This window comes from Lactuca saligna, chromosome 8 (assembly GCF_052625555.1).
Source record: "Lactuca saligna cultivar CGN05327 chromosome 8, ASM5262555v1, whole genome shotgun sequence".
Taxonomy (NCBI): domain Eukaryota; kingdom Viridiplantae; phylum Streptophyta; class Magnoliopsida; order Asterales; family Asteraceae; genus Lactuca; species Lactuca saligna.
The window spans coordinates 154,683,642-154,705,009 of record NC_136424.1 but is presented as its reverse complement, the minus strand read 5'-3'; the positions used below and the strand labels follow the sequence as shown (position 1 = coordinate 154,705,009).

The 21,368-nt window shown below is 29.9% G+C and overlaps 4 protein-coding genes across 4 annotated transcripts; 2 read left to right on the top strand and 2 right to left on the bottom strand.

Moving 5' to 3' along the window:
• Positions 1-625: 625 nt before the first annotated feature.
• Positions 626-2,775, bottom strand: LOC145010208 (uncharacterized). The gene is made up of 5 exons (XM_078968777.1): positions 2,274-2,775; positions 2,107-2,219; positions 893-1,028; positions 712-786; positions 626-630 (listed from the first exon to the last, which is right to left on the bottom strand). The coding sequence occupies exons 1-5, from the start codon at positions 2,773-2,775 to the stop codon at positions 626-628; spliced, it is 831 nt and encodes a 276-aa protein (XP_078824903.1).
• Positions 2,776-16,129: 13,354 nt separating this feature from the next.
• LOC145010207 (auxin-induced protein 15A-like) lies at positions 16,130-16,429 on the top strand. Its single transcript, XM_078968776.1, has one exon. It carries the CDS (start codon positions 16,130-16,132, stop codon positions 16,427-16,429), a length of 300 nt encoding a protein of 99 aa, XP_078824902.1.
• Positions 16,430-17,598: 1,169 nt separating this feature from the next.
• On the bottom strand, positions 17,599-18,227 carry LOC145011730 (auxin-induced protein 15A-like). The gene has a single exon (XM_078970460.1). The coding sequence runs from the start codon at positions 18,210-18,212 to the stop codon at positions 17,802-17,804; it is 411 nt and encodes a 136-aa protein (XP_078826586.1). The 5' UTR covers positions 18,213-18,227; the 3' UTR covers positions 17,599-17,801.
• A 739-nt stretch (positions 18,228-18,966) lies between these two features.
• On the top strand, positions 18,967-19,266 carry LOC145010206 (auxin-responsive protein SAUR19-like). The gene has a single exon (XM_078968775.1). The coding sequence runs from the start codon at positions 18,967-18,969 to the stop codon at positions 19,264-19,266; it is 300 nt and encodes a 99-aa protein (XP_078824901.1).
• Positions 19,267-21,368: the final 2,102 nt, after the last annotated feature.

Here is a 21,368-nt window from a genome sequence, read left to right as displayed (position 1 = left end):
ACAGTTAAGATTTCTCCTAGCATTCTTGAAATCAGAAACCAATCCACATCGAACCGAAGGACCGACGTGAAGAGCACTATACAGTCTATGCGCTTTTATAGGACCAATGTTTTGTTTTGACAAGTTATGGATGAAAATTTCCTGGGAATAATCAAGTTTTCTCTTTGAACGAGATAAGTACATATTGCCCTTGCTAAACAACTCGTGATTATGTTGCTCAACGAAATCACTCACAACATATTTAAGAGTACCGGGAATTATATCTATAACAAATTTCTCTTTACAATCCCTCCTAAATAAATTTTTTCTTCTTTGAGTCTTATTATGCTGAATGTCCAGAGTATCTACTTTACTAGTATTTGGATTACCTTCCCGATTGCATACAAGATGTCAATTTGTAATAATCCTGTTTTCGTTTTTTGACTCTTCTAAGCCTGACATCAAAACCAGATTCTAATGCATAGTTTCTGTACATTGTTACTGCTTCACCATATGAATCAAATTTTGATGTAACTTTTGGTTTGATATCATCTGAAACAATCGGGGTCCAATACAGGGTGCCACCAGGAGAAACGTAATCATGTGTAACATGAGGTTGTCCCGTTTCAACATAGCAAATACACAATTATCCTGAAAGAATTATATAAATATTATTCTGAAAGAATTTTATTATTCTGTAAAAATTTCAATATCCTGAATTGAATTTAATACCTTCTCTGAAATCAATATTAACCTCTGTATCTTCATCAACGACCTGATTTTCGTCTTCTTCATGATTTGCATCCTCTGTATGTTCATCAACAAAAATATTAACATTTAATATTAAACATGTTTGTTATAATATAAAATCTGACATACAATGAAAAATTAAACAAATAATTCAAAAACTCACCTAAATAAGGATTACTGCTTTCTCTTATGTGAAATCCGCCATTATAGAGTGTATCATTATCAGGAAAATTGAAATCTTCAATTCCATTTTCATCATCACTGGCCAAATAATGTTCCTCGTAAATATGATTATTGGCCTATGGTAGTTGATCGCCCATAACTAAGAAATTTCGACAGTGTTTCTATATGCTTTAGAAGTTGAAAAAAAATATATTATAAACTGACATAGAAAAGAAATAGGGATGAAAACGGATTCTATGCAAATTAAAAGGCTTGATATTAGGGATCAGTGATAAAAATAAATGATTCTGAATTGATTCTTTTTTAAAACATGATAAAGATAAAAATATTCATAAGGTACTCTATTCACATTCCAAATATAAAACATTTCAACAGTACATTAAAGTAATTACTTACAATATTATTATGTAATTTAAAAAAAGCTACACAGTATTTTATTAACGACATAATTCTATCATAATGATATATCAATATGGATTCTAAAACTCTACATATTATTTTATTTTCGAATGAATTCTATTAGAATACTGCAGAATTATGACTTATAAAACTTATCAATTGTTACCTTGAAAACATGACTGATAAGATGTATCAACATGGCTTATAAAACTATGCACATTGTATTCATTGAATATCATTCTATTAGAATAACGAGGTTATAACCCGTGTGCACCACGGATTAGAAATTAATTTTTTTAATTAAATTGTACTTATTTATTTAAAATTAATATTAATAATTGATAATAGTTATTGTAATGATTAAAGTTTATATGTTTTGCAATAATAAGATAACGACATAACTAACAAATAAAACTTCTAATCGTTAAAAATACGAATCGGTAGTGGTTTGAATATGCAATTTGCATTTTGTATTTGTAGAAATGCAAAAAAATTATAATTTTATGGAATGAAATATAAATTTAACAAAAACCAGATAACAAAATTTATATTAATAATAAAATTGTACAAATTTTTTTACAAATTTCTAAAAACTTCTTTATACACAACATTAGAAGTTTTATTTGTTAGTCTACCATCTTTATCTAAAATCAACAATTTTAATCATTCTCTACTTTGAACTCTGGATAAAGCAACATACAATTGACCATGTGTGAAAACAGGCTCTTTGAGGAACAAACCAACCTTCGATAGAGATTGTCCTTGGCTCTTATTAATTGTCATTGTAAAACATACAGCTAATGGAAATTGTCTTCTTTGGAATCTGAACGAGATCTTGTCTTCAGAAGGAGTTAAAGACATTCTTGGAATAAAAGTCCGGTTTCCAACATTACTTACAGATAAGATAACTGTCTCAACAACACATTTTCCCAAAGATTTAACCTATAGTCTAGTCCCATTACATAAGTCATTTTTCTGATCAATGTTTCTCAATAACATAACTGGGACACCGACTTTTAAAATGAGCTTATGGTTTGGAAGACCTAAGACTTTAAGACCATTTAAAACATCAAGTGAGTATAAATTTGCATCAAACTCATCACGAACAAACTCGGATCGGCATAGACTATCTGAACTTAAGTATTCTTTTTTTTTTTCTCCTGGAAACAATGACAGCAAACGATCGTTTATTTCTTGGACAACTTCATTCTTGGGAGCTAGTATTACTCTTTCTTGAAAATAATCAGCAATGTTGAAGTTTTCCAGTATAGAAGGATATACAAAACTGATTAATGAACCTATAGGATCATGTGGATTAGTATTAACAATATCCCATGGAATATCAACAATTGCTTCACCATCATTCGGACCACCAAGATTACCTTCTCCTATGTCCAAAAGCCAAGCTGCAAAATCCCTTATTTGTTCAATAGCAGATGGATCGCTTCCAATAGATAACCTCATGTTTTTTTTGTTAATTTATGAACTTTGCATTGTTGCCATAAATAAGAAGAACTTAAAGAAGCATTAACAATGTTTTGCCTACTGCCACCTAGAACAACAGGTAGAATTTGTCTGAAATCACCTCCAAAAACAATCACTTTCCCTCCAAATGGAATATTTGAATTCGCAGGATTGACACACTTTAATATATCCTTCAGAGTTCGATCTAAACCTTCGAATGCATGTTTGTGTACCATGGGTGCTTCATCCCAAATGATCAATGAGGTTTTTCTTACTAAACTGGTAAGATCGGTTTTTGGATTTATTGAACAAAAAGAATCCTCATTAAGATTTATGGGAATTATAAACCGAGAGTGTGCTGTCCTGCCTCCAGTCAATAATAATGAAGCTATCCCACTTGAAGCAACATTTAAAACAATCTAACCTTGAGCTCTAATTACTACAGAAATTATCTTCCAAAGAAATGTCTTACCTGTTCCACCATAACCACAAACAAAGAATACACCTCCCTTAATATGTTTAACTGCATCCATGATATCAACAAAAATGTCCCGTTGCTCATTTGTTAATCCAACAAACAGTTGATCGAGAAAATCTATAAATATGAAAATTGCAGTCAAATTAATTTTGTTTTCAAACTTAACTGAATGAAGAAAGCATTATTGCCTAATTGTATAGGACAACCTCACTTTCTTTCATGAATATTTCTTTTCCTACAATTAGTTTGCATGTTATAAACAAAATAGTCAATAGAGAAAAAAAATATCAAAATATATTCACTGCCTCAACAGATACCTCCCTTTTATCTCAATTATTAAGAATGGAGATGGAGATTTCGATAAGCATATATGTATTCTATGACATGTATTTTTTTTTGCTATCATAAGTCTTTAATTTATTCAAATATGGTTCTAAATTATAATTGTTTAAATATCATGGTGTAGCAAAACAGTCATTTGTGAAAGTCAGATTGAGGAAAAAAAACTGCACCGCGAGTAAATATCATGGTGTAGCAAAACCGTCATATGTTTGTATTAAAAAAGAAAAAAATAATAAGTATAAGCATGAATATTATGTGAATGGAACACATAGAGAGCAACACACATAGATCGACATACTTGTTTCTAGGATGCTATATGAAATTTGTAACAGAAGGAGAAGAAGATAGAAATAAACAAAATAAAACAAAGTATGATTATTTTGTTTTACACTAACCTGATGGATTGAAATGTACGATAAAAGATGGTACTTTGCACTTTGTAGAGATGAAGAAGCAGAAAGTCGTCAAAACATATAAAAATATTTAGGGGTTTGGTATTTATAAATGCAATGAATAGGAGAAGAGAATATACTAATCGTGATTTAATTCCTAATTTGATCGTTATATATTTGGTAAAAGATCAATTATTTCAAAACCATTGCTGATTATATGGGATATGAGGAGATATGAAATTGAAAATTCAAAATTTGTTTGAATGTGGGGACAATAATGTAATCAAAGAGCTGATTTTTAGGATATGATATACATTCCTGAAGTAGGAAATGGGCGGGAAAAGAAGTGAGAGTAGAGGCAGAAGAATGACATGTGGATTGTTGGGGGTTTAAGGAGGGGACAAGTGGCATTTAGGGGAGACAATTATTAGGAATGAAGATGCCACAATATGGCTAACAAAATTGTTTACTATGTGTTATCTCCAAATCAATCTACTAGAATATTATAGTAATATGGCTTACAATATAGTTAACTCTTAAACTGTTTAAGTTAAAGTCATTGTATTACTCATTGTTTGCAAATTTTATTTTTGACATTATGTGTTTTGATTTTATGAAACATCAAACATATTTTATGAAATGTAATGAACTTTATTTTTTTGACATTCTGTTGGAATTATAACTGTAATGTTTTTCTTTGACATTATGTTGGAATGATAAACTGTATGATCCTATAAAACATAAATATACCAGAAAAACACAAACATCCTTTCAAATGATAATTTTATTACACTGAAATGAAACTTAATAATACCATATAATTCGTCAAAAACATACTTTTATTTTACTGAAATCAAACTTAATAATATCTAAAAACGATGAATTTGATGAATTTCTTTTAGTTCTATGCTTTCTTCAATCCAAAAGGACAGTTCCTGCTATCATGACCAAATACAAAACATATTTTACATCTTTTTTTTTGTCCTTCACAACTTCATTCACCGGATTCTTGGGATTATTGACATTACCCAGATCCTTCCCGGGATTCTGATATTCATTATCCTGCAAGATTATCATATTTGATACATATGTATATGTAAAAACAGTAAAAGGGTGTGTGGGGGACGTTTGAATCGAATCTTCATTATCATGGTCAGACGTCGTTGTTAATAATGTATGAATACCTGGTTTCGATTTCCAGTATGAACACCCATCGATAGTGTAAAACAAATTGATTATCAGCTAATGGAATCGACAATTGTGATCTGTTTCTGGGGAATCGACAATTGTCTTCTATTTGTGGGAAACGTTTGAATCGGGTATATAAAGAAAACTAAATTAATGATAACTAAATCAGTCATAAATCATTGCCTAATATAAAAGGATAACAATCAGACTAAATAAAGAATTAAAATGAAAGATTACATAATTACCCTTACATATTTAATAAAATAATTAATAATTTGCTAAATTGTGATTGATGCATCCATGCACACAATACTTGTTGGAAACATTTGAACGTAATTCCTTTTTATCTAACTTCATAGAATACTTTAGGTTATACACATACACCGACTAAAAAACATTAACTTAATCAATACATCAAGCATAAATCACTACCAAATCTAAAATTTCATATAACACTATTTCAAACTTACAATCAGGAGTGTTAATAGGACCATTGTAGTAGCTTGATTTGTCATCCCTTTTCCATAGTTTATTCCTTGATCCCAAACAATCAAACATATATTTACACCAATTTAACTTTGAAAAGTCTTCTACCAACACCAACTTTCTTTCCACTTTTATTTGATTTGTTCCCATTAACATTGACTCTATGAAGTTGTTAACAAAAAGGGTAAAAAAAAATAAGCATAAGCATCAAACTATCTTTTGTTGTAGCATGAATCCTTCTTAAATACTCCTCACCATTGAACTTATCACAAGTATATTATCCCCTCCATTCTTACAGAATTTGATTCCCCTTATCACACAATGGCAACTCATTGATGTCTTCTCCACCAGTTGGCAACCCCATCATATCATGCACTGTCTGTTCTGTTATCTCAATAACAGAATTTTGTAGGACAATTCTTTTACTATTGGCATCATACACATCTAAAAGATAGTAGCTTAGTTGTCCCGGACAACTTGTAATATTCACTTGCAGAATTGACCCAAAACCCATACTCAAGATTGCTTGTTTTTGTTCTGGTGACATCCCCCTAACAGCTGTAGTGATGTTATCACACTTCATTCTGGTTGGAAGGTATCTTAAACCAAGTGAATATTCCTTACTTGTTTTTCTAACATTAACTTCTTGTTCCTCTTTGATAGATTCATCAATTCCCTTATTCTTTAAATTTTTTACAACTGGAACTCTGTCATATTTCCTCTTTCACCTTATCTCTCTTTCCAAAAGTAATGCATTTAAAGGTTTAGGACTTTTCTTTGGTTCAACTGATTTATCAAGCTTTTTCTTTGACCTTCTTTCTCGTTTCACATGTTGTTCTTCTTCATGTACTTGTTCTGCTATAGCACACAATAAATATTATAATGTTTAGTATAAGATATTAGATATTAATGTATTAAAATATAAGATATTCTCTATATTCTAACAGAATAAAAATTTATTTCAATAACACAACTACCATAAACACAAAATTCCCATGCAAACAGAATACAAAATAATGACATATTACAAAAAAAATATTTATAGAAGTGCAATTCTAACAGAATATAAAATAAACTAAAAAAAACATCATACATTTAATTTTCAAACATAACCACTGCACATTGAAATACTTATATTCATACACATATTCGTATTCTACTAGAATATTCTACAATAAATGTACCTGTTTCAATTTAACTCATAATTCTAAGTTAATAAAAATTAAACAACAAAAGTTAAAATATTATACAGTTTGTTTAAATGATAACAGTATAAAAGAAAAATTATCAAAAAAACACTCTCTTTAAACTCTATCTGATGATATTGCATATAAATTAGAATTCTACCAGAATCATTTATATTTCAATACAAGACATAAAATCCACTATCTATTTGGATAGTCACAATCATATACAACATACCATTCTACTAGAATTTTATATATGTAAACTTAATCGATCTATTAGAATTTTGAATGTTTTAGTTTAAGTCATTAATCATATACAAACTTTGATTCCAGTAGAATATAAAATCTTTATACCCTGCTAATTAACTACTTATTCATAGATTTTTTCATTACAATTTTAACTAATACAACAACATGATTAATTCTAGGAGAATAACAAACATCTTTATGTTCATATGAATAGAGCATTCGGGCAGAATAACATGTACAATTATTTCATTCTATCATACTATTATTATTTCAAGGCATACTGTAATAAACAATACTTATTCTTAAGAAATTCCAAAAAAAGACATCTTCTTGCAAACCACAAATCATACATGCATAAATGATTTTAAATACACTTCCTACACTATAATACATTTTTCGAACTCAATAAACATCAACTAAAACAAAAAATTGTTACCTTCAGGTTACGCAACGAAATCATCATCGTCATCTTGAAGATTCAAGGCCGTTGCTGCTGTGTTCTTGAACTTCGACTTGAATGAAGTCGATCATGTACTCGTTATTCTATAAAATACCGTTCACAGAAGCCCCCGAATGCCGATTCCGTCTTCTAGGATTAAGTGTCGATATTTATATGAAAAACCTTCAAAGAATCTTCCGATTTTGAAGATAGATTACAAAAAATTAGAATGTGTTTCAACCTCCAAAGGAATTGGGTTTTTGATTTTGTGAGTATGCGAGATATTTGAGATTATCGGTTGATCACTTCCATAGTTATCGACAGTTTCCAAATAAAATGACGAGAAATGTACCATTCTACCCTCCCGTGACCAGTCAATTAATGAAAGCCTATTAATTTGTTTTTTTTTCTATTTAATTTTAAAAGAAAATCACTTTCTTAATTTACCATAAATGATTGGCCTAGAATCCTTTATACAAGCACACAATATTAGCAAAAACAAAATAACATAACCATATATATATATATATATATATATATATATATATATATATATATATATATATATATATATATATATAGGATTAAGTTCTATGAAAACTAATATTTAGGGCATCAAGTTAAGAACCAATGATCAATTGACACCTGTCAATTGTAGAAGTTATTGAAATTACATGTCAATTGTAGAAGTTATTGAAATTACAAAACTGGTTTTTATGAGTGGGTTAAATTTACGAATTTAGTCCATGTGGTTTTCTTAAAATTATATGTTTAGTCCAACTGTATTTTTTTAGATCTGGCAACCAACCCTTCATCTTCCCTTCTGTTTCATTTTCCTTTTCCAGTTCATCATCATCGTCCATGAAGAAGAAACCTAGAAAAAATCTATAAGATTAAAAAAAATTATAAAATCAAAATACACTGAGGGAACCCGCCTTTTACCAGATACAACATCCTAATGTAAATCTAAAAACCATTTCATCTTCACTGTGAATCTCCATATTGAAATTCCAAATTAAAATCACATATCTCAAATCCAACTCCCATCCATTCCACTGACTTCGCTATACATCTCTATCTTCATCTTTCATCATCATTTTCATCAATGATTTCTGAAAGAACACGCATACACACTAGATTTTCAAAAATTGATCATCAAGAAAACACATGAAGAAACCCCTATAAATTGTGTTCATCTTTCAGAAATTCTAGTCAAAATAGAAACCCTGAAATCGATATTTGCAGCAAATTAACAAAAACTGAAGCCCTAATTTTTTGAAATCGATATGCTAGAAGGACCTGATCTGAGGGGAAGTTCTATTCCATAACAGGTTTCAGAACATTTCACTCTCCTAGCGGTGGTTAAAGAAACGGATTTAACAGGAGTGTGAAGTTGATGAACATCAAAATCTAGGGTGGTGGTGGTGATCAATATAGTCCCTCTCTTTCTTTTTCTTTCAAAACAAAACCCTAATTTACCCTTTACACCCTTGATTTCAATAATCTTTTTCATTACAAGTCCAAAATTTACAAAACAACCCCTTTCTCTATAAATTATTCTCAATTAAGATCTGTAAATTACCACTAACCCCTCCTTCTGAAAAATCCTTACAATTCAAGTCCAAAATGTAATGAAGTTGTGAAAAAAAATGTAACAATAAAAATGACATTAGACCCTTGAAAAATAGAAAATAAAAAAAAACTCTAGGTAATCCGTAGGTAAATACCTACGGCTTACCTACGGATAAAGGCTATCCGTAGGTAATCTGTAGGTATTTACCTACGGATTACCTACGGTTTATTTCTTTCTATTTTTGAAGGTGTAATGTCATTTTATTTCGTTTCATTTTTTTCAGAACATCAATATACTTTGATTTCTTTGTTTTCACAAAGTTATCCATCATAGAAACGTATGTAGAAGAATGTGAATAATTAGAACTCATTACTATATATGATACAAAAAAAGCTATTTAATTATGTTTGTTCTTGAGCCACAATTAACGTCATTAAACAAATACGTGATATACTGAACATAATACGTACATATCTTTTGTATGTAAATGTATGTATTTACTTGTATTTGTTTATAGAAAATAACTTTCATTTATATTATATAAAAAAAAGAATAATAAAGTTGTAAATGAGTAGTGGGTTATAATGATCCATGTCTGTGTATGTAAGTTTATGTTATGTATAAGTTGTTGAAAACAAAACAATCAAAGTATAATGATGTTGTGAAAAAAATGTAACGATAAAAATGACATTAGACCCTTGAAAAATAGAAAAAAAAACTGTAGGTAATCCGTTGGTAAATACCTACGGATTACCTACCGATAAAGGCTATCCGTAGGTAATCTGTAGGTATTTACATACGGATTATCTACGTTTTTTTTTATTTTCTATTTTTAAAGGTGTAATGTCGTTTTTTTCATTTCATTTTTTCAGAATATCATTATACTTTGATAGCTTTGTTTTCAAAAAGTAATACGTCATATAAACGTATGTAGAAAAATGTGAATCATTAGAACTCATTACTATATATGATACAAAAAGCTATTTATGTTTGTTCTTGAGCCACAATTAACCTCATTAAACAAATACGTGATATACTGAACATAATACCTACATATCTTTTATATGTAAATATGTGTATTTATTTGTATTTGTATATAGAAAACAACTTTCATTTATATTATATAAAAAAAGAATAATAAAGTTGTAAATGTGTAGTGGGTTCTAACGATCCATATCTGTGTATGTAAGTTTATGTTATGTATAAGCTGTTGAAAACAAAACAATCAAAGTATAATGATGTTGTGAAAAAAATGTAACGATAAAAATAACATTAGACCCTTGAAAAATAGAAAAAAAAACTGTAGGTAATCCGTAGGTAAATACCTACGGATTACCTACGGATAAAGGCTATCCGTAGGTAATCCGTAGGTATTTACCTACGGATTACCTACGTTTTTTTTTTCTATTTTTGAAGGTGTAATGTCATTTTTTTTCGTTTCATTTTTTTTCTTCAGAACATCAATATACTTTGATTGCTTTGTTTTCACAAAGTTATCCATCATATAAACGTATGTAAAAGAATGTGAATCATTAGAACTCATTACTATATATGATTCAAAAAAAGCTATTTAATTATGTTTGTTCTTGAGCCACAATTAAAGTCATTAAACAAATATGTGATATACTGAACATAATACGTACATATCTTTTGTATGTAAATGTGTGTATTTATTTGTATTTGTATATAGAAAATACTTTCATTTATATTATATAAAAAGAGAATAATAAAGTTGTAAATGAGTAGTGGGTTCTAACGATCCATGTCTGTGTATGTAAGTTTATGTTATGTATAAGTTGTTGAAAACAAAACAATCAAACTATAATGATGTTGTGAAAAAAATATAACGATAAAAATAACATTAGACCCTTGAAAAATAGAAAAAAAAAACTGTAGGTAATCCGTAGGTAAATACCTACGGATTACCTACGGATAAAGGCTATCCGTAGGTATTTACCTACGGATTACCTATGGTTTTTTTTTTTCTATTTTTGAAAGTGTAATGTCATTTTTTTTCGTTTCATTTTTTTTTTCCGAACATCAATATACTTTGATTGCCTTGTTTTCATAAAGTTACCAATCATATAAACATATGTAGAAGAATGTGAATCATTAGAACTCATTATTATATATGATACAAAAAAAACTATTTAATTATGTTTGTTCTTGAACCACAATTAACATCATTAAACAAATACATGATATACTTAATATAATACGTACATATCTTTTGTATGTAAATGTGTGTATTTATTTGTATCTGTATATAGAAAATAACAATCATTCATATTATATAAAAAAAGAATAATAAAGTTGTAAATGAGAAGTGGGTTCTAACGATCCATGTCTGTGTATGTAAGTTTATGTTATGTATAAGTTGTTGAAAACAAAACAATCAAAGTATAATGATGTTGTGAAAAAAATGTGATGATAAAAATGACATTAGACCATTGAAAAATAGAAAATAAGAAAAAAAAAAATTGTATACCTACGGATTACCTATGGATAAAGGCTATCCGTAGGTAATCTGTAGGTATTTACCTACGGATTACCTACGTTTTTTTTTTTTTCTATTTCTGAAGGTGTAATGTCATTTTTTTCGTTTCATTTTTTTTCAGAACATCAATATACTTTGATTGCTTTGTTTTCACAAAGTTATCCATCATATAAACGTATGTAGAAGAATGTGAATCATTAGAACTCATTACTATATATGATACAAAAAAAGCTATTTAATTATGTTTGTTCTTGAGCCACAATTAAAGTCATTAAACAAATACGTGATATACTGAATATAATACGTACATATCTTTTGTATGTAAATGTGTGTATTTATTTGTATTTGTATATAGAAAATAACTTTCATTTATATTATATAAAAAAAAGAATAATAAAGTTGTAAATGAATAGTGGGTTCTAACGATCCATGTCTGTGTATGTAAGTTTATGTTATGTATATGTTGTTGAAAACAAAACAATCAAAGTATAATGATGTTGTGAAAAAAATGTAACGATAAAAATGACATTAAACCCTTGAAAAATAGAAAATAAGAAAAAAACTATAGGTAATCCGTAGGTAAATACCTACGGATAAAGGCTATCCGTAGGTAATCTATAGGTATTTACCTACGGATTATCTACAGTTTTTTTATTTTATATTTTTGAAGGTGTAACTTTTTTTTTTCGTTTCATTTTTTTCACAACATCATTATACTTTGATTGATTTGTTTTCACAAAGTTATACATCATATAAACGTATGTAGAAGAATGTGAATCATTAGAACTCATACATATATACACGTACATAAATATATATACATACATACACTTACTTATACAATATATATATATATATATATATATATATATATATATATATATATATATATATATCCCTAATTATCATATTTTTTGTTATTCATACATTAAATGTATATTATTTTACCTTATTGATGTGTTAAAGTTGTTTTTTTTCGTTTGTTCATTTGTTTGTATGTTAAACACATTCGTTACGATTATTATATATTATCATTATATTTATAATTATTATTATTAATAGTACTATTATTCTAATTTTTAATTTTTTGTTTTTTAAATATTCAAAGCAAAAGGATCAAAAAAAATTTAAGACTTGATTATTGAATAATAATAATAATAATAATTTAAAGTCGTTGGTATTTCGTAGTTATTATGTAGCTATTTTCTTATGTGGGTAGTCTGTAGCTATTCTATAGCTAATTACCTATGGAATACCTACAGACTTACTTCCGTCGTTATTCCGTTGTTATTCTGTAGGTAATTACCAACGAAATACCTACAAATGTGCGTCCGTTGTTATTCCGTAGCTATTTTGTAGCTATTCCGTTACTAATTTAGGGCATCCCATTCCATAGGAATTCTGTTGGTATTATGTAAGTAATTACCTAGAAAAATTTTCCGTAGTTATTTTTGTGTGGCAAAACCCTTTGTTTTCTAGTAGTGGTAAAGGAAGTTGTGTGTGTGAACGTAGAGATATAGGGAAAAATGGTTGAGTATTTGGCGGTGCTGCATAACACGCTGGTGGTTCCGACGACTGTTTTCGGTGGTCCGGTGTTTGGCTGGGGTGAAACCATTCCATTTTAATTCTTTTTACGATTTTGGAATCAATGAAGGTTCATGGAGGGTGGTTTTCATGAATTGCGGCTTTAATGCTCGACTCAAATTATGCCGACTCTTTCGATGATGTCTCGATTATATTCATTTAATATTGATTTAAGTTGTTTCTTTAAGCTAAATGTTATTGGTTTTCATTGGAAAGTGGCTTTAATGCCTTTTCATTCTATTCTATTAAATGTTACGTTGAAAGAATAGAAATCAGTTTTGAATTAGAGATGATTTCCGAGTATTAAATCAAAATTGACCTTTGACTATTTTAATTTTAAGCTTTCATTTGAGATTGATAAAGGATTAAGGATTGATAGATTAGGAGAAACATTCTAAACCATAAGGACCATTTGTGTAATTACTTTAAATTTAATTCAAACCCTAATATTTATTTTCCATATAACCCTATATATATATATATATATATATATATATATATATATATATATATATATATATATATATATATATATATATATATATATATATATATATATATTGCATATAGTTTTGTTCCTTTACTAGATAAATAAAAAATTGGATTCTTAAACAATATATTCATGCAGCTGCAAAAAGTTGGTTCCCTCTGGAAAACAATTTCTTCTAGAGAAAATAGTACCTATTAACGGGACATATGTATATATATACTCTTATAACAATGTTTAAACATGTATATATATTTCTTATTTTTCATATATGTGCACAATGATCTTGTTGAGGACAGACACCGAGTCCTATAAAGAAATTTGTACATTTTACTTATCACAACATAATTGTGTAATTCTTTGATAATAATATTACAACCAAACATGCAACAAGAAGGATACAAATATTACGTTTAATCCAGGTTATGCTCTCTGAGTTTTAGGGATAGGAAAGAGAGAATAACAGTAATGCTTGATCTTAGAATTTCTCGTATCCGTTAAAGCATTATCTGATTCTAGCTTAGGAACCTGAGGAAATAGATTCTTATATCAGTCTACAAACAATCTTGAAATTGAGTCAAACTTTTCTTGAGAAAACTATTTAAAATTAATTTTGTTTGTCATTCAAGTCCAGATTATCTTTCTATTCTAATAAAAGAATAAGTTTAATCTCATATTGATAAGTGTCATGCAATTAGAACCCTTCATTAATGTTGTATATATCATTTATCATGCCACTTGTCAACCTATTAATTATTCATTTCAAATTTTAAATTTTCCACTCTAATTTTATTAAATTAATAATTGATTCTTCATTTTAAATTTCAAATTTTAGAATTTATCCCTTTAATTATATTAAATTAATAACATTAGATTAAAAAATAAAATAAAATTAATATAAATGATAAAATAATATAACTCCATCTATTTATTTAAATCAACGATTATAATTTTATATAACTAAAAAAAAATATCTTTTAATTAATAATTTATTTAAAATAATTGATTAATATTTTTGATTTTTTAATACGAAGTTTAATTAATTTTATAACCGTGGTTATCACGGGTTATAAACTAGTATAATTAATCAATACATAGTGGATTCGAATGAAGTGTGAATTCGAGTTTCAATACAACCTAGACAACTGATGAGGTGTCACATGTTGCAAAAAGGTCAATAATCAATAATTTACAAAAAAAAAAAAAAAAAAAAAAAAAAAAAAAAAAAAAAAAAAAAAAAAAAACTATTTACTATCTCAATGCAATAAATTGAATTCATAATGCGCCCGCCCAAACTAGTTGCGAGATCAAAGAATGTGTGCTCACTACATGGGATTGTGAGGCCACCCATTGGATGGTCATATCCATACTCTTCCTCTGCCTGATGTAATAAGTCTTGAAAAGAAGGTTGGCTTAACAACGACACACGAACCACAAAGCGTTTCTTTTCTTGCTTTTGCTCCCCAACATAAACTGCAAAATAGCCTTTTGGAAGATCCATTGTTGATGTGCGTGTGCCGTTTGACGAAGACCTTTGGAAAATTTGATTTTCATGAATGATCCGAGGCATACGAATACCCATTTTTCTGAAGGTTAATGAAGGAAGTAAAACAATGTGAGAGTATTTTCTTTGTTAAAACATGTTATGGAGGAGTAACATAGGAATGTGTGTTGGTGCTTTATCTGTCGAATGCTTTATATAATGGTTTATTGAAGCTCCAAATGTATAATAGATGATAAAAAGGCAATTAAACTCCAGATAGCAATATCGTGTGACAGAATGGCAGTATCATGTTCTCTATTTCATAACTTGGAAGAAAGTATGTTCTAACATATCACGACCATATATTCAGAGATAGTATAATGGCTTAAACATGTACTTATATACCCAAAAGAATTAAACATAGAGGATAACATGTATGGCCAGTATTCTGTACACAAGGTAAGCGGTGAAGAACACTACAAACATCATGGGCCCATGTGATATTAATGGGAGTGTGGCTCTCCTTCCTAACAAACCGATAGTTTTGGCTAAAATCAATGGGGTTTTCTTACAACAGGTGTGGCCTATGATGTATTATGTTTATGGATATAATTCATCGCATTGATTAGGAAACCTTTGTATAGGCATCATCACATGGTTTTTGTATTTCAATGGACCAACCAATCCTTGAAATATTTGTTGATCCTATATTGGCCTTTAGATTCATAAATTAATTATGTATTTTCTTCCTTTTTGCAAGAGGAAAGACAAAGGCATGTGGTATTGATCCCATTTCCACCATATGTCACCATCCTTCATTTAATCTTCCATATATCATATGGATATATAAACCATTCAAGATGAATTACACAACCACAGATTCACAACTTTTCCCCAAGAAGTCGTGCTTTGATACTTTTCATTCACCGTAAACCTTTTGAAGCTAACAGACAATACCCTCCTTATAAAATGGCCATCCTTATGCCCCGCATCACTCAAGCAAAGCAAATTCTTAAACGATCATTCACAAATGGAAGTAGCACAACAAAATCTATGGATATCCCAAAAGGTTGTTTAGCGGTTTATGTTGGTGAGCAAGAGAAGAAGAGATTTGTAGTTCCCGTATGGTTGTTAATGAAACCTACTTTTCACCAACTGCTAGATCAGGCTGAGGAAGAATTTGGGTATAGTCATACAATGGGAGGCCTAACTATTCCATGTAGTGAATATATGTTCACGGATTTAGCTTCACATTTGGGCGCATTATGACTTGTATACATCATTCTTAGTTATCATGAGTAGTTAAATGACCAGTAGAATTTTGTTTTTATCATTTGTAATTAGAGACAATTGTTCCATATTTGTAAGAGTTTATTGGATTTTGTTTAGCGTTATGAGATAAGAAATGCAGAAAATTGCATCATCCACTATTTTGGATATAATAATTTCTCATACCATGATGTGCGTCCCTAAGAAGATAAAACCACGTCATATCAGTTTGTTTTTTCAGAAAACGGTATGCAAAATGATAAAAAGAATTAAGAAAAGTCTATATGAAAGGATCATGAGCTTTGTCGCCATCCATCTTCCTGCATGTAATAAATTTATATTTTTGTATTCAAAGGGCATACCATATAGATACACATATCATGAAACAACTCTAAAAAGTATGCTGAGCATAAAAAGTAAAAAATATAGTAGCAGATTAGAATGGGACTTTAGTTTAAACATACAATGAAATAACTCCAAAAGAGTATGCTGACGCCTATGGAGCTCACACATTTGTAACTTGATATTCATTGGAAGAGAACTAGAGGACCTGCATCGATCTGATAGCTATTACAGGAGGAATGCAAACTTATTTAATACAAATATACAAGAGTTTCTTATAGATTATTCTGGCAATAGGCTACATAGGGCCACCTTAATGAATCAAATGAAGGGTATGGCTTGTTATAATCTTATATAATTAAAGAGCCACATACACAAAATTTATTTTGATGATGTCCGCTTTTTTATAGATAAATCTTTAATTCATATTAAAATGGTAGAATCCCTCTAGGTGTGTATGTCTCCAAACCTCTCCTGCTATCCCCTCGCTTAAAGCCTAATACATAGTGATAAATGAGAAGTTTTAGACTAATGTGGCAACAAATATTGATTACTTGTTGCCACCCACAAGGACTTTTTTGCTTATGTGAGAGTTTAATTTGGCTAGAAGATACTCCTAGTATGGCTTAGTTAGGTGTTTGATGCTTCAAATCTACTAAAAGAAATTTGAGCATCTCCCCTTTCCGAGTATTAGCTCTGGAGAATTCTTCTTAAGACTTTTCTTACAGTTAAAGCATCAGATGATTCTATCTTAGGAATCCTAGGAGAAAATACGTATAAGATGCTTATATCAATCTACAGACAATCTTCAAATCGAGTTAAAACTGTTGTTGAGAAAACTAGTTACACTGAATTTCGTTTGTCATTCAAGTCTACATTATATCATTAATCAATACAGAGTGGAGTTGAAAGAAGTCCGAGTTTGAGTTTCAAAACAACCTGGACAACTGATGAGCGTCACATGTTGCAAAAAGGTTAGTGATAAGTGCTAACAAAAAAACCGTAACAACTATAATACAATAACTTGAACTCATAATGCGCCCAGACGAGTTGCGAGATCAAAGAATGTGTGCTCACTACATGGGATTGTGAGGCCACCCATTGGATGGTCATATCCATACTCTTCCTCTGCCTGATGTAATAAGTCTTGAAATGAAGGTTGGCTTAACAACGACACATGAACCACAAAGCGCCTCTTTTCTTGCTTTTGCTCCCCAACATAAACTGCAAAATAGCCTTTTGGTAGATCCATTGTTGATGTGCGAGTTCCATTTGACAAAGATCTTTGGAGAATGTGTTTTGCTTGAATGATCCGAGGCATACGAATACCCAATTTGATGAAGGTTGCTGTAGGAAGTAAAACGATTGTGAGAGTATTTTCTTTGTTAAAAGATCTTGCGGAGGAGTTACAGAGGAAAGTGCATGTGCTGGTTCTTTGCATTTCAGATTCATTATATAATGGTTTATTGAAGCTTCAAATTAATGTACTGTAGTTGATAAGAAAGAAATTAAATTACAGATAGGGACGTTGTGACAGAAAGGCAATATCATGTGCTGTGTTTCTCAACTTGCAAGAAAGTATGATCTTACATATCATAACCATATATTCAGAGATAAAATAACGGATTAAACTTGTACTTGTATACCCAAAAGAATTAATCATGGAGGAAAACATGTATGGCAAGTATTCTCTAACTCTACAAACATCATGGGCCCATGTGATATTAATGCGAGTGTGGCTCTACTTCCTAACAAACCCATAGTTTTGTCTAAAATCACTGGGGTTTTCTTACAACAGGTGTGGCCTATGATGTACGTATTATGTATATGGATATAACTCATCGTCATTAATTAGGAAACATTTGTATAGGCATCATCACATGGTTTTTTTATTTGGATGGACCAACCAATCCGTGAAATATTTGTGATCCTATATTTTCTTTTAGATTCACAAATTAATTATGTATTTTTTTTCCATGTTACAACATGAAAGACAAAGGCATGTGATATTGATCCCATTTCCACCATATGTCACCATCTGTCATCTAATTTTCCATATATCATATGGATATATAAACCATTCAAGATGAATAACACAACCACAGATTCACAACTTTTCCCCAAGAAGTCGTGTTTTGAGAATTTTCATTCACCGTAAGCCTTTTGAAGTTAACAGACAATACCCTCCTTATAAAATGGCCATCCTTATGCCTCGCATCACTCAAGCAAAGCAAATTCTTAAATGGTCATTCACAAATGGAAGTGGCACAACAAAATCTATGGATATCCCAAAAGGCTGTTTAGCGGTTTATGTTGGTGAGCAAGAGAAGAAGAGATTTGTAGTTCCTGTATGGTTGTTAATGCAACCTACTTTTCAACAACTGCTAGATCAGGCTCAGGAAGAATTTGGGTATAGTCATCCAATGGGTGGCCTGACTATTCCATGTAGTGAATGTACGTTCACCGATGTAGCTTCTCGTTTGGGCGCATTATGACTTGTGTATACATCATTGTTAGTTATCATGAGTAGGTGACTGACTAGTAGAATTTTTTTTTTTTATCATTTGTAATTAGAGACAATTGTCCCATTTTTGTAAGAAACTTGAACAAAGAACTATTTAGACTTCATTGTATACTGTTTAGCATTATGAGATAAGAGATGAAATGCAGAAAATTGCACAATCTACTATTTTGGCTCTAAATATTTCTCATACCTTGAAGTGTGTCCCTACTATACGCAGATAAAATCAATGTTTTATAACCCCCGAGTTTTTAGTTGCCCGGGTGTGATGACTGGTAGTACATGAGAATGAGACTGAGCATAAAAAGTAATAAATAGTAAACATAGTAGTACATGAGAATGAGAGTGTAGTTATACAAGAGATAAATATTTGTATTCAGTTTAAGAAATATTTATTTAAATATGAAGTACACAACACCAGGCTTACTTTAACGTAAAACACTGCATGTTCTGTTTCATTTTATGTTCTATTTTTTTTCCTGTTTTGTACCCTCTAGTGTTTTTATACATAGTTCATAATGCAATTTTTGTTTAAAGAAAACATAAAATCAACCTGATGCCTATGGAGCTCGGACGTTTATAAGTTGATTTTCATTGGAAGATAGCTATAAGAACTGCAACAATTATTAGTGGAGGAATGCAAACACATTTAGTACAAATATACAAGAGTTTCTTATCGCGCAAGATTATTCTTGCAAAAAGCTACATAGGACAAATTTAATGAATCAGATGAAGAGTTTTGGCTTGCAAAAAGCTACTATTCCATGCAGTGAATATACGTTCATGGATCTAGCTTCTCGTTTGGGTACATTATTACTTGTATACAACATTCTTAGTTATCATGAGTAGGTGACTGACGAGTAGGATTTTTTTTATCATTTGTATTGAGACAAATGTCCCATTTTTCTAAGAAACTTGAACAAGGAACTATTTAGACTTCATTGTATTCTGTTTAGCGTTATGAGATAAGACATGAAATGCAGAAAATTGCACAATATGCTATTTTGGCTATAAAAATTTCTCATACCTTGAAGTGCGTCCCTATGCCGATAAAATCTCCTCATATGTCAGCTTCAGATATATAAAATGATAAAATGTATTAAGAAAAGGCTACATGAGAATGGATCATGAGCTTTGTCACAATCCATATTCTTGTATGTAATAAATTTCTGTTTTTTGTATTCAAAGGGCATACCATATAGATACACATATAATGAAACAACTCCCAACAAGTATGCTGGGCATAAAAAGTATGGTTTTTGGCACTGTAGCACACCAAAGTTTGGTCATTTTACACACTTAGTCGCTCAAGTTTTTTTGTGCCTAATAAACCATTAAAGTTAAATTTTACCTATCAATTACACAAGTATATAACTTGAAACAGGACAACCGATTACTTGAGTGACTAAATTTGTAAATTCGCCAAATTTTGTTGTGACACAATGCTACAAACCCCATATGGGTTTTACTCAAAACATTCAACCATGTCAGCATGTCACCCGTGAACCGAATAAAATTTCCCCCAAACCCTTAATTAGTTAGTATTTCCTAACGTTAAGGACCAATTGAGCACAAAAATTACTTGAGTAACTGAATGTGTAAATTCGCCAAACTTTGCTGTGCTAAAGTGCCAAAACCATAAAAAGTAATAAATCGTAAGCATAGTAGTGCATGAGAATGAGACTCTAGTTTATACCGCCTCTGTTGTTCTATATGTATAGAATACCTTTGTTCATGGAAAACGTAAAAAACAACTCATCTATAACTCGCCATTCAACAGAATAGAAATGAGGACATATATATATATATATATATATATATATATATATATATATATATATATATATATATATATATATATATATATATATATATATATATATACTACCATATGCAAATGATAGTATCTCCATCCCTCCCTCCCTCCCTCTATCTATCCATAATATAAACGGAAAATTTTGTCAATTTTGCAATGACCGTTGAATACTTGTTCCCCCACTTAGATGTTTTGCTTATGTAATAGTTTCGTCAAGGTTCTTCTCCTTGTTTGCATTACATAAGTGTTCGATGCCTCAC

What these genes read in the sequence shown, in the direction of transcription:
- LOC145010206 (XM_078968775.1), top strand. Translation starts at nt 18,967, where the DNA reads ATGGCCATCCTTATGCCTCGCATCACTCAAGCAAAGCAAATTCTTAAA.
- LOC145010207 (XM_078968776.1), top strand. Translation starts at nt 16,130, where the DNA reads ATGGCCATCCTTATGCCCCGCATCACTCAAGCAAAGCAAATTCTTAAA.
- LOC145010208 (XM_078968777.1), bottom strand. Translation starts at nt 2,775, where the DNA reads ATGAGGTTATCTATTGGAAGCGATCCATCTGCTATTGAACAAATAAGG. An exon ending in TGATCAGAAAAATGACTTAT is followed by an intron (nt 2,220 to 2,273) that starts GTAATGGGACTA and finishes TTGTTGAGACAG; the next exon opens with TTATCTTATCTGTAAGTAAT. An exon ending in GAAGACAATTTCCATTAGCT is followed by an intron (nt 1,029 to 2,106) that starts GTATGTTTTACA and finishes CAACTACCATAG; the next exon opens with GCCAATAATCATATTTACGA.
- LOC145011730 (XM_078970460.1), bottom strand. Translation starts at nt 18,212, where the DNA reads ATGCAAAGAACCAGCACATGCACTTTCCTCTGTAACTCCTCCGCAAGA.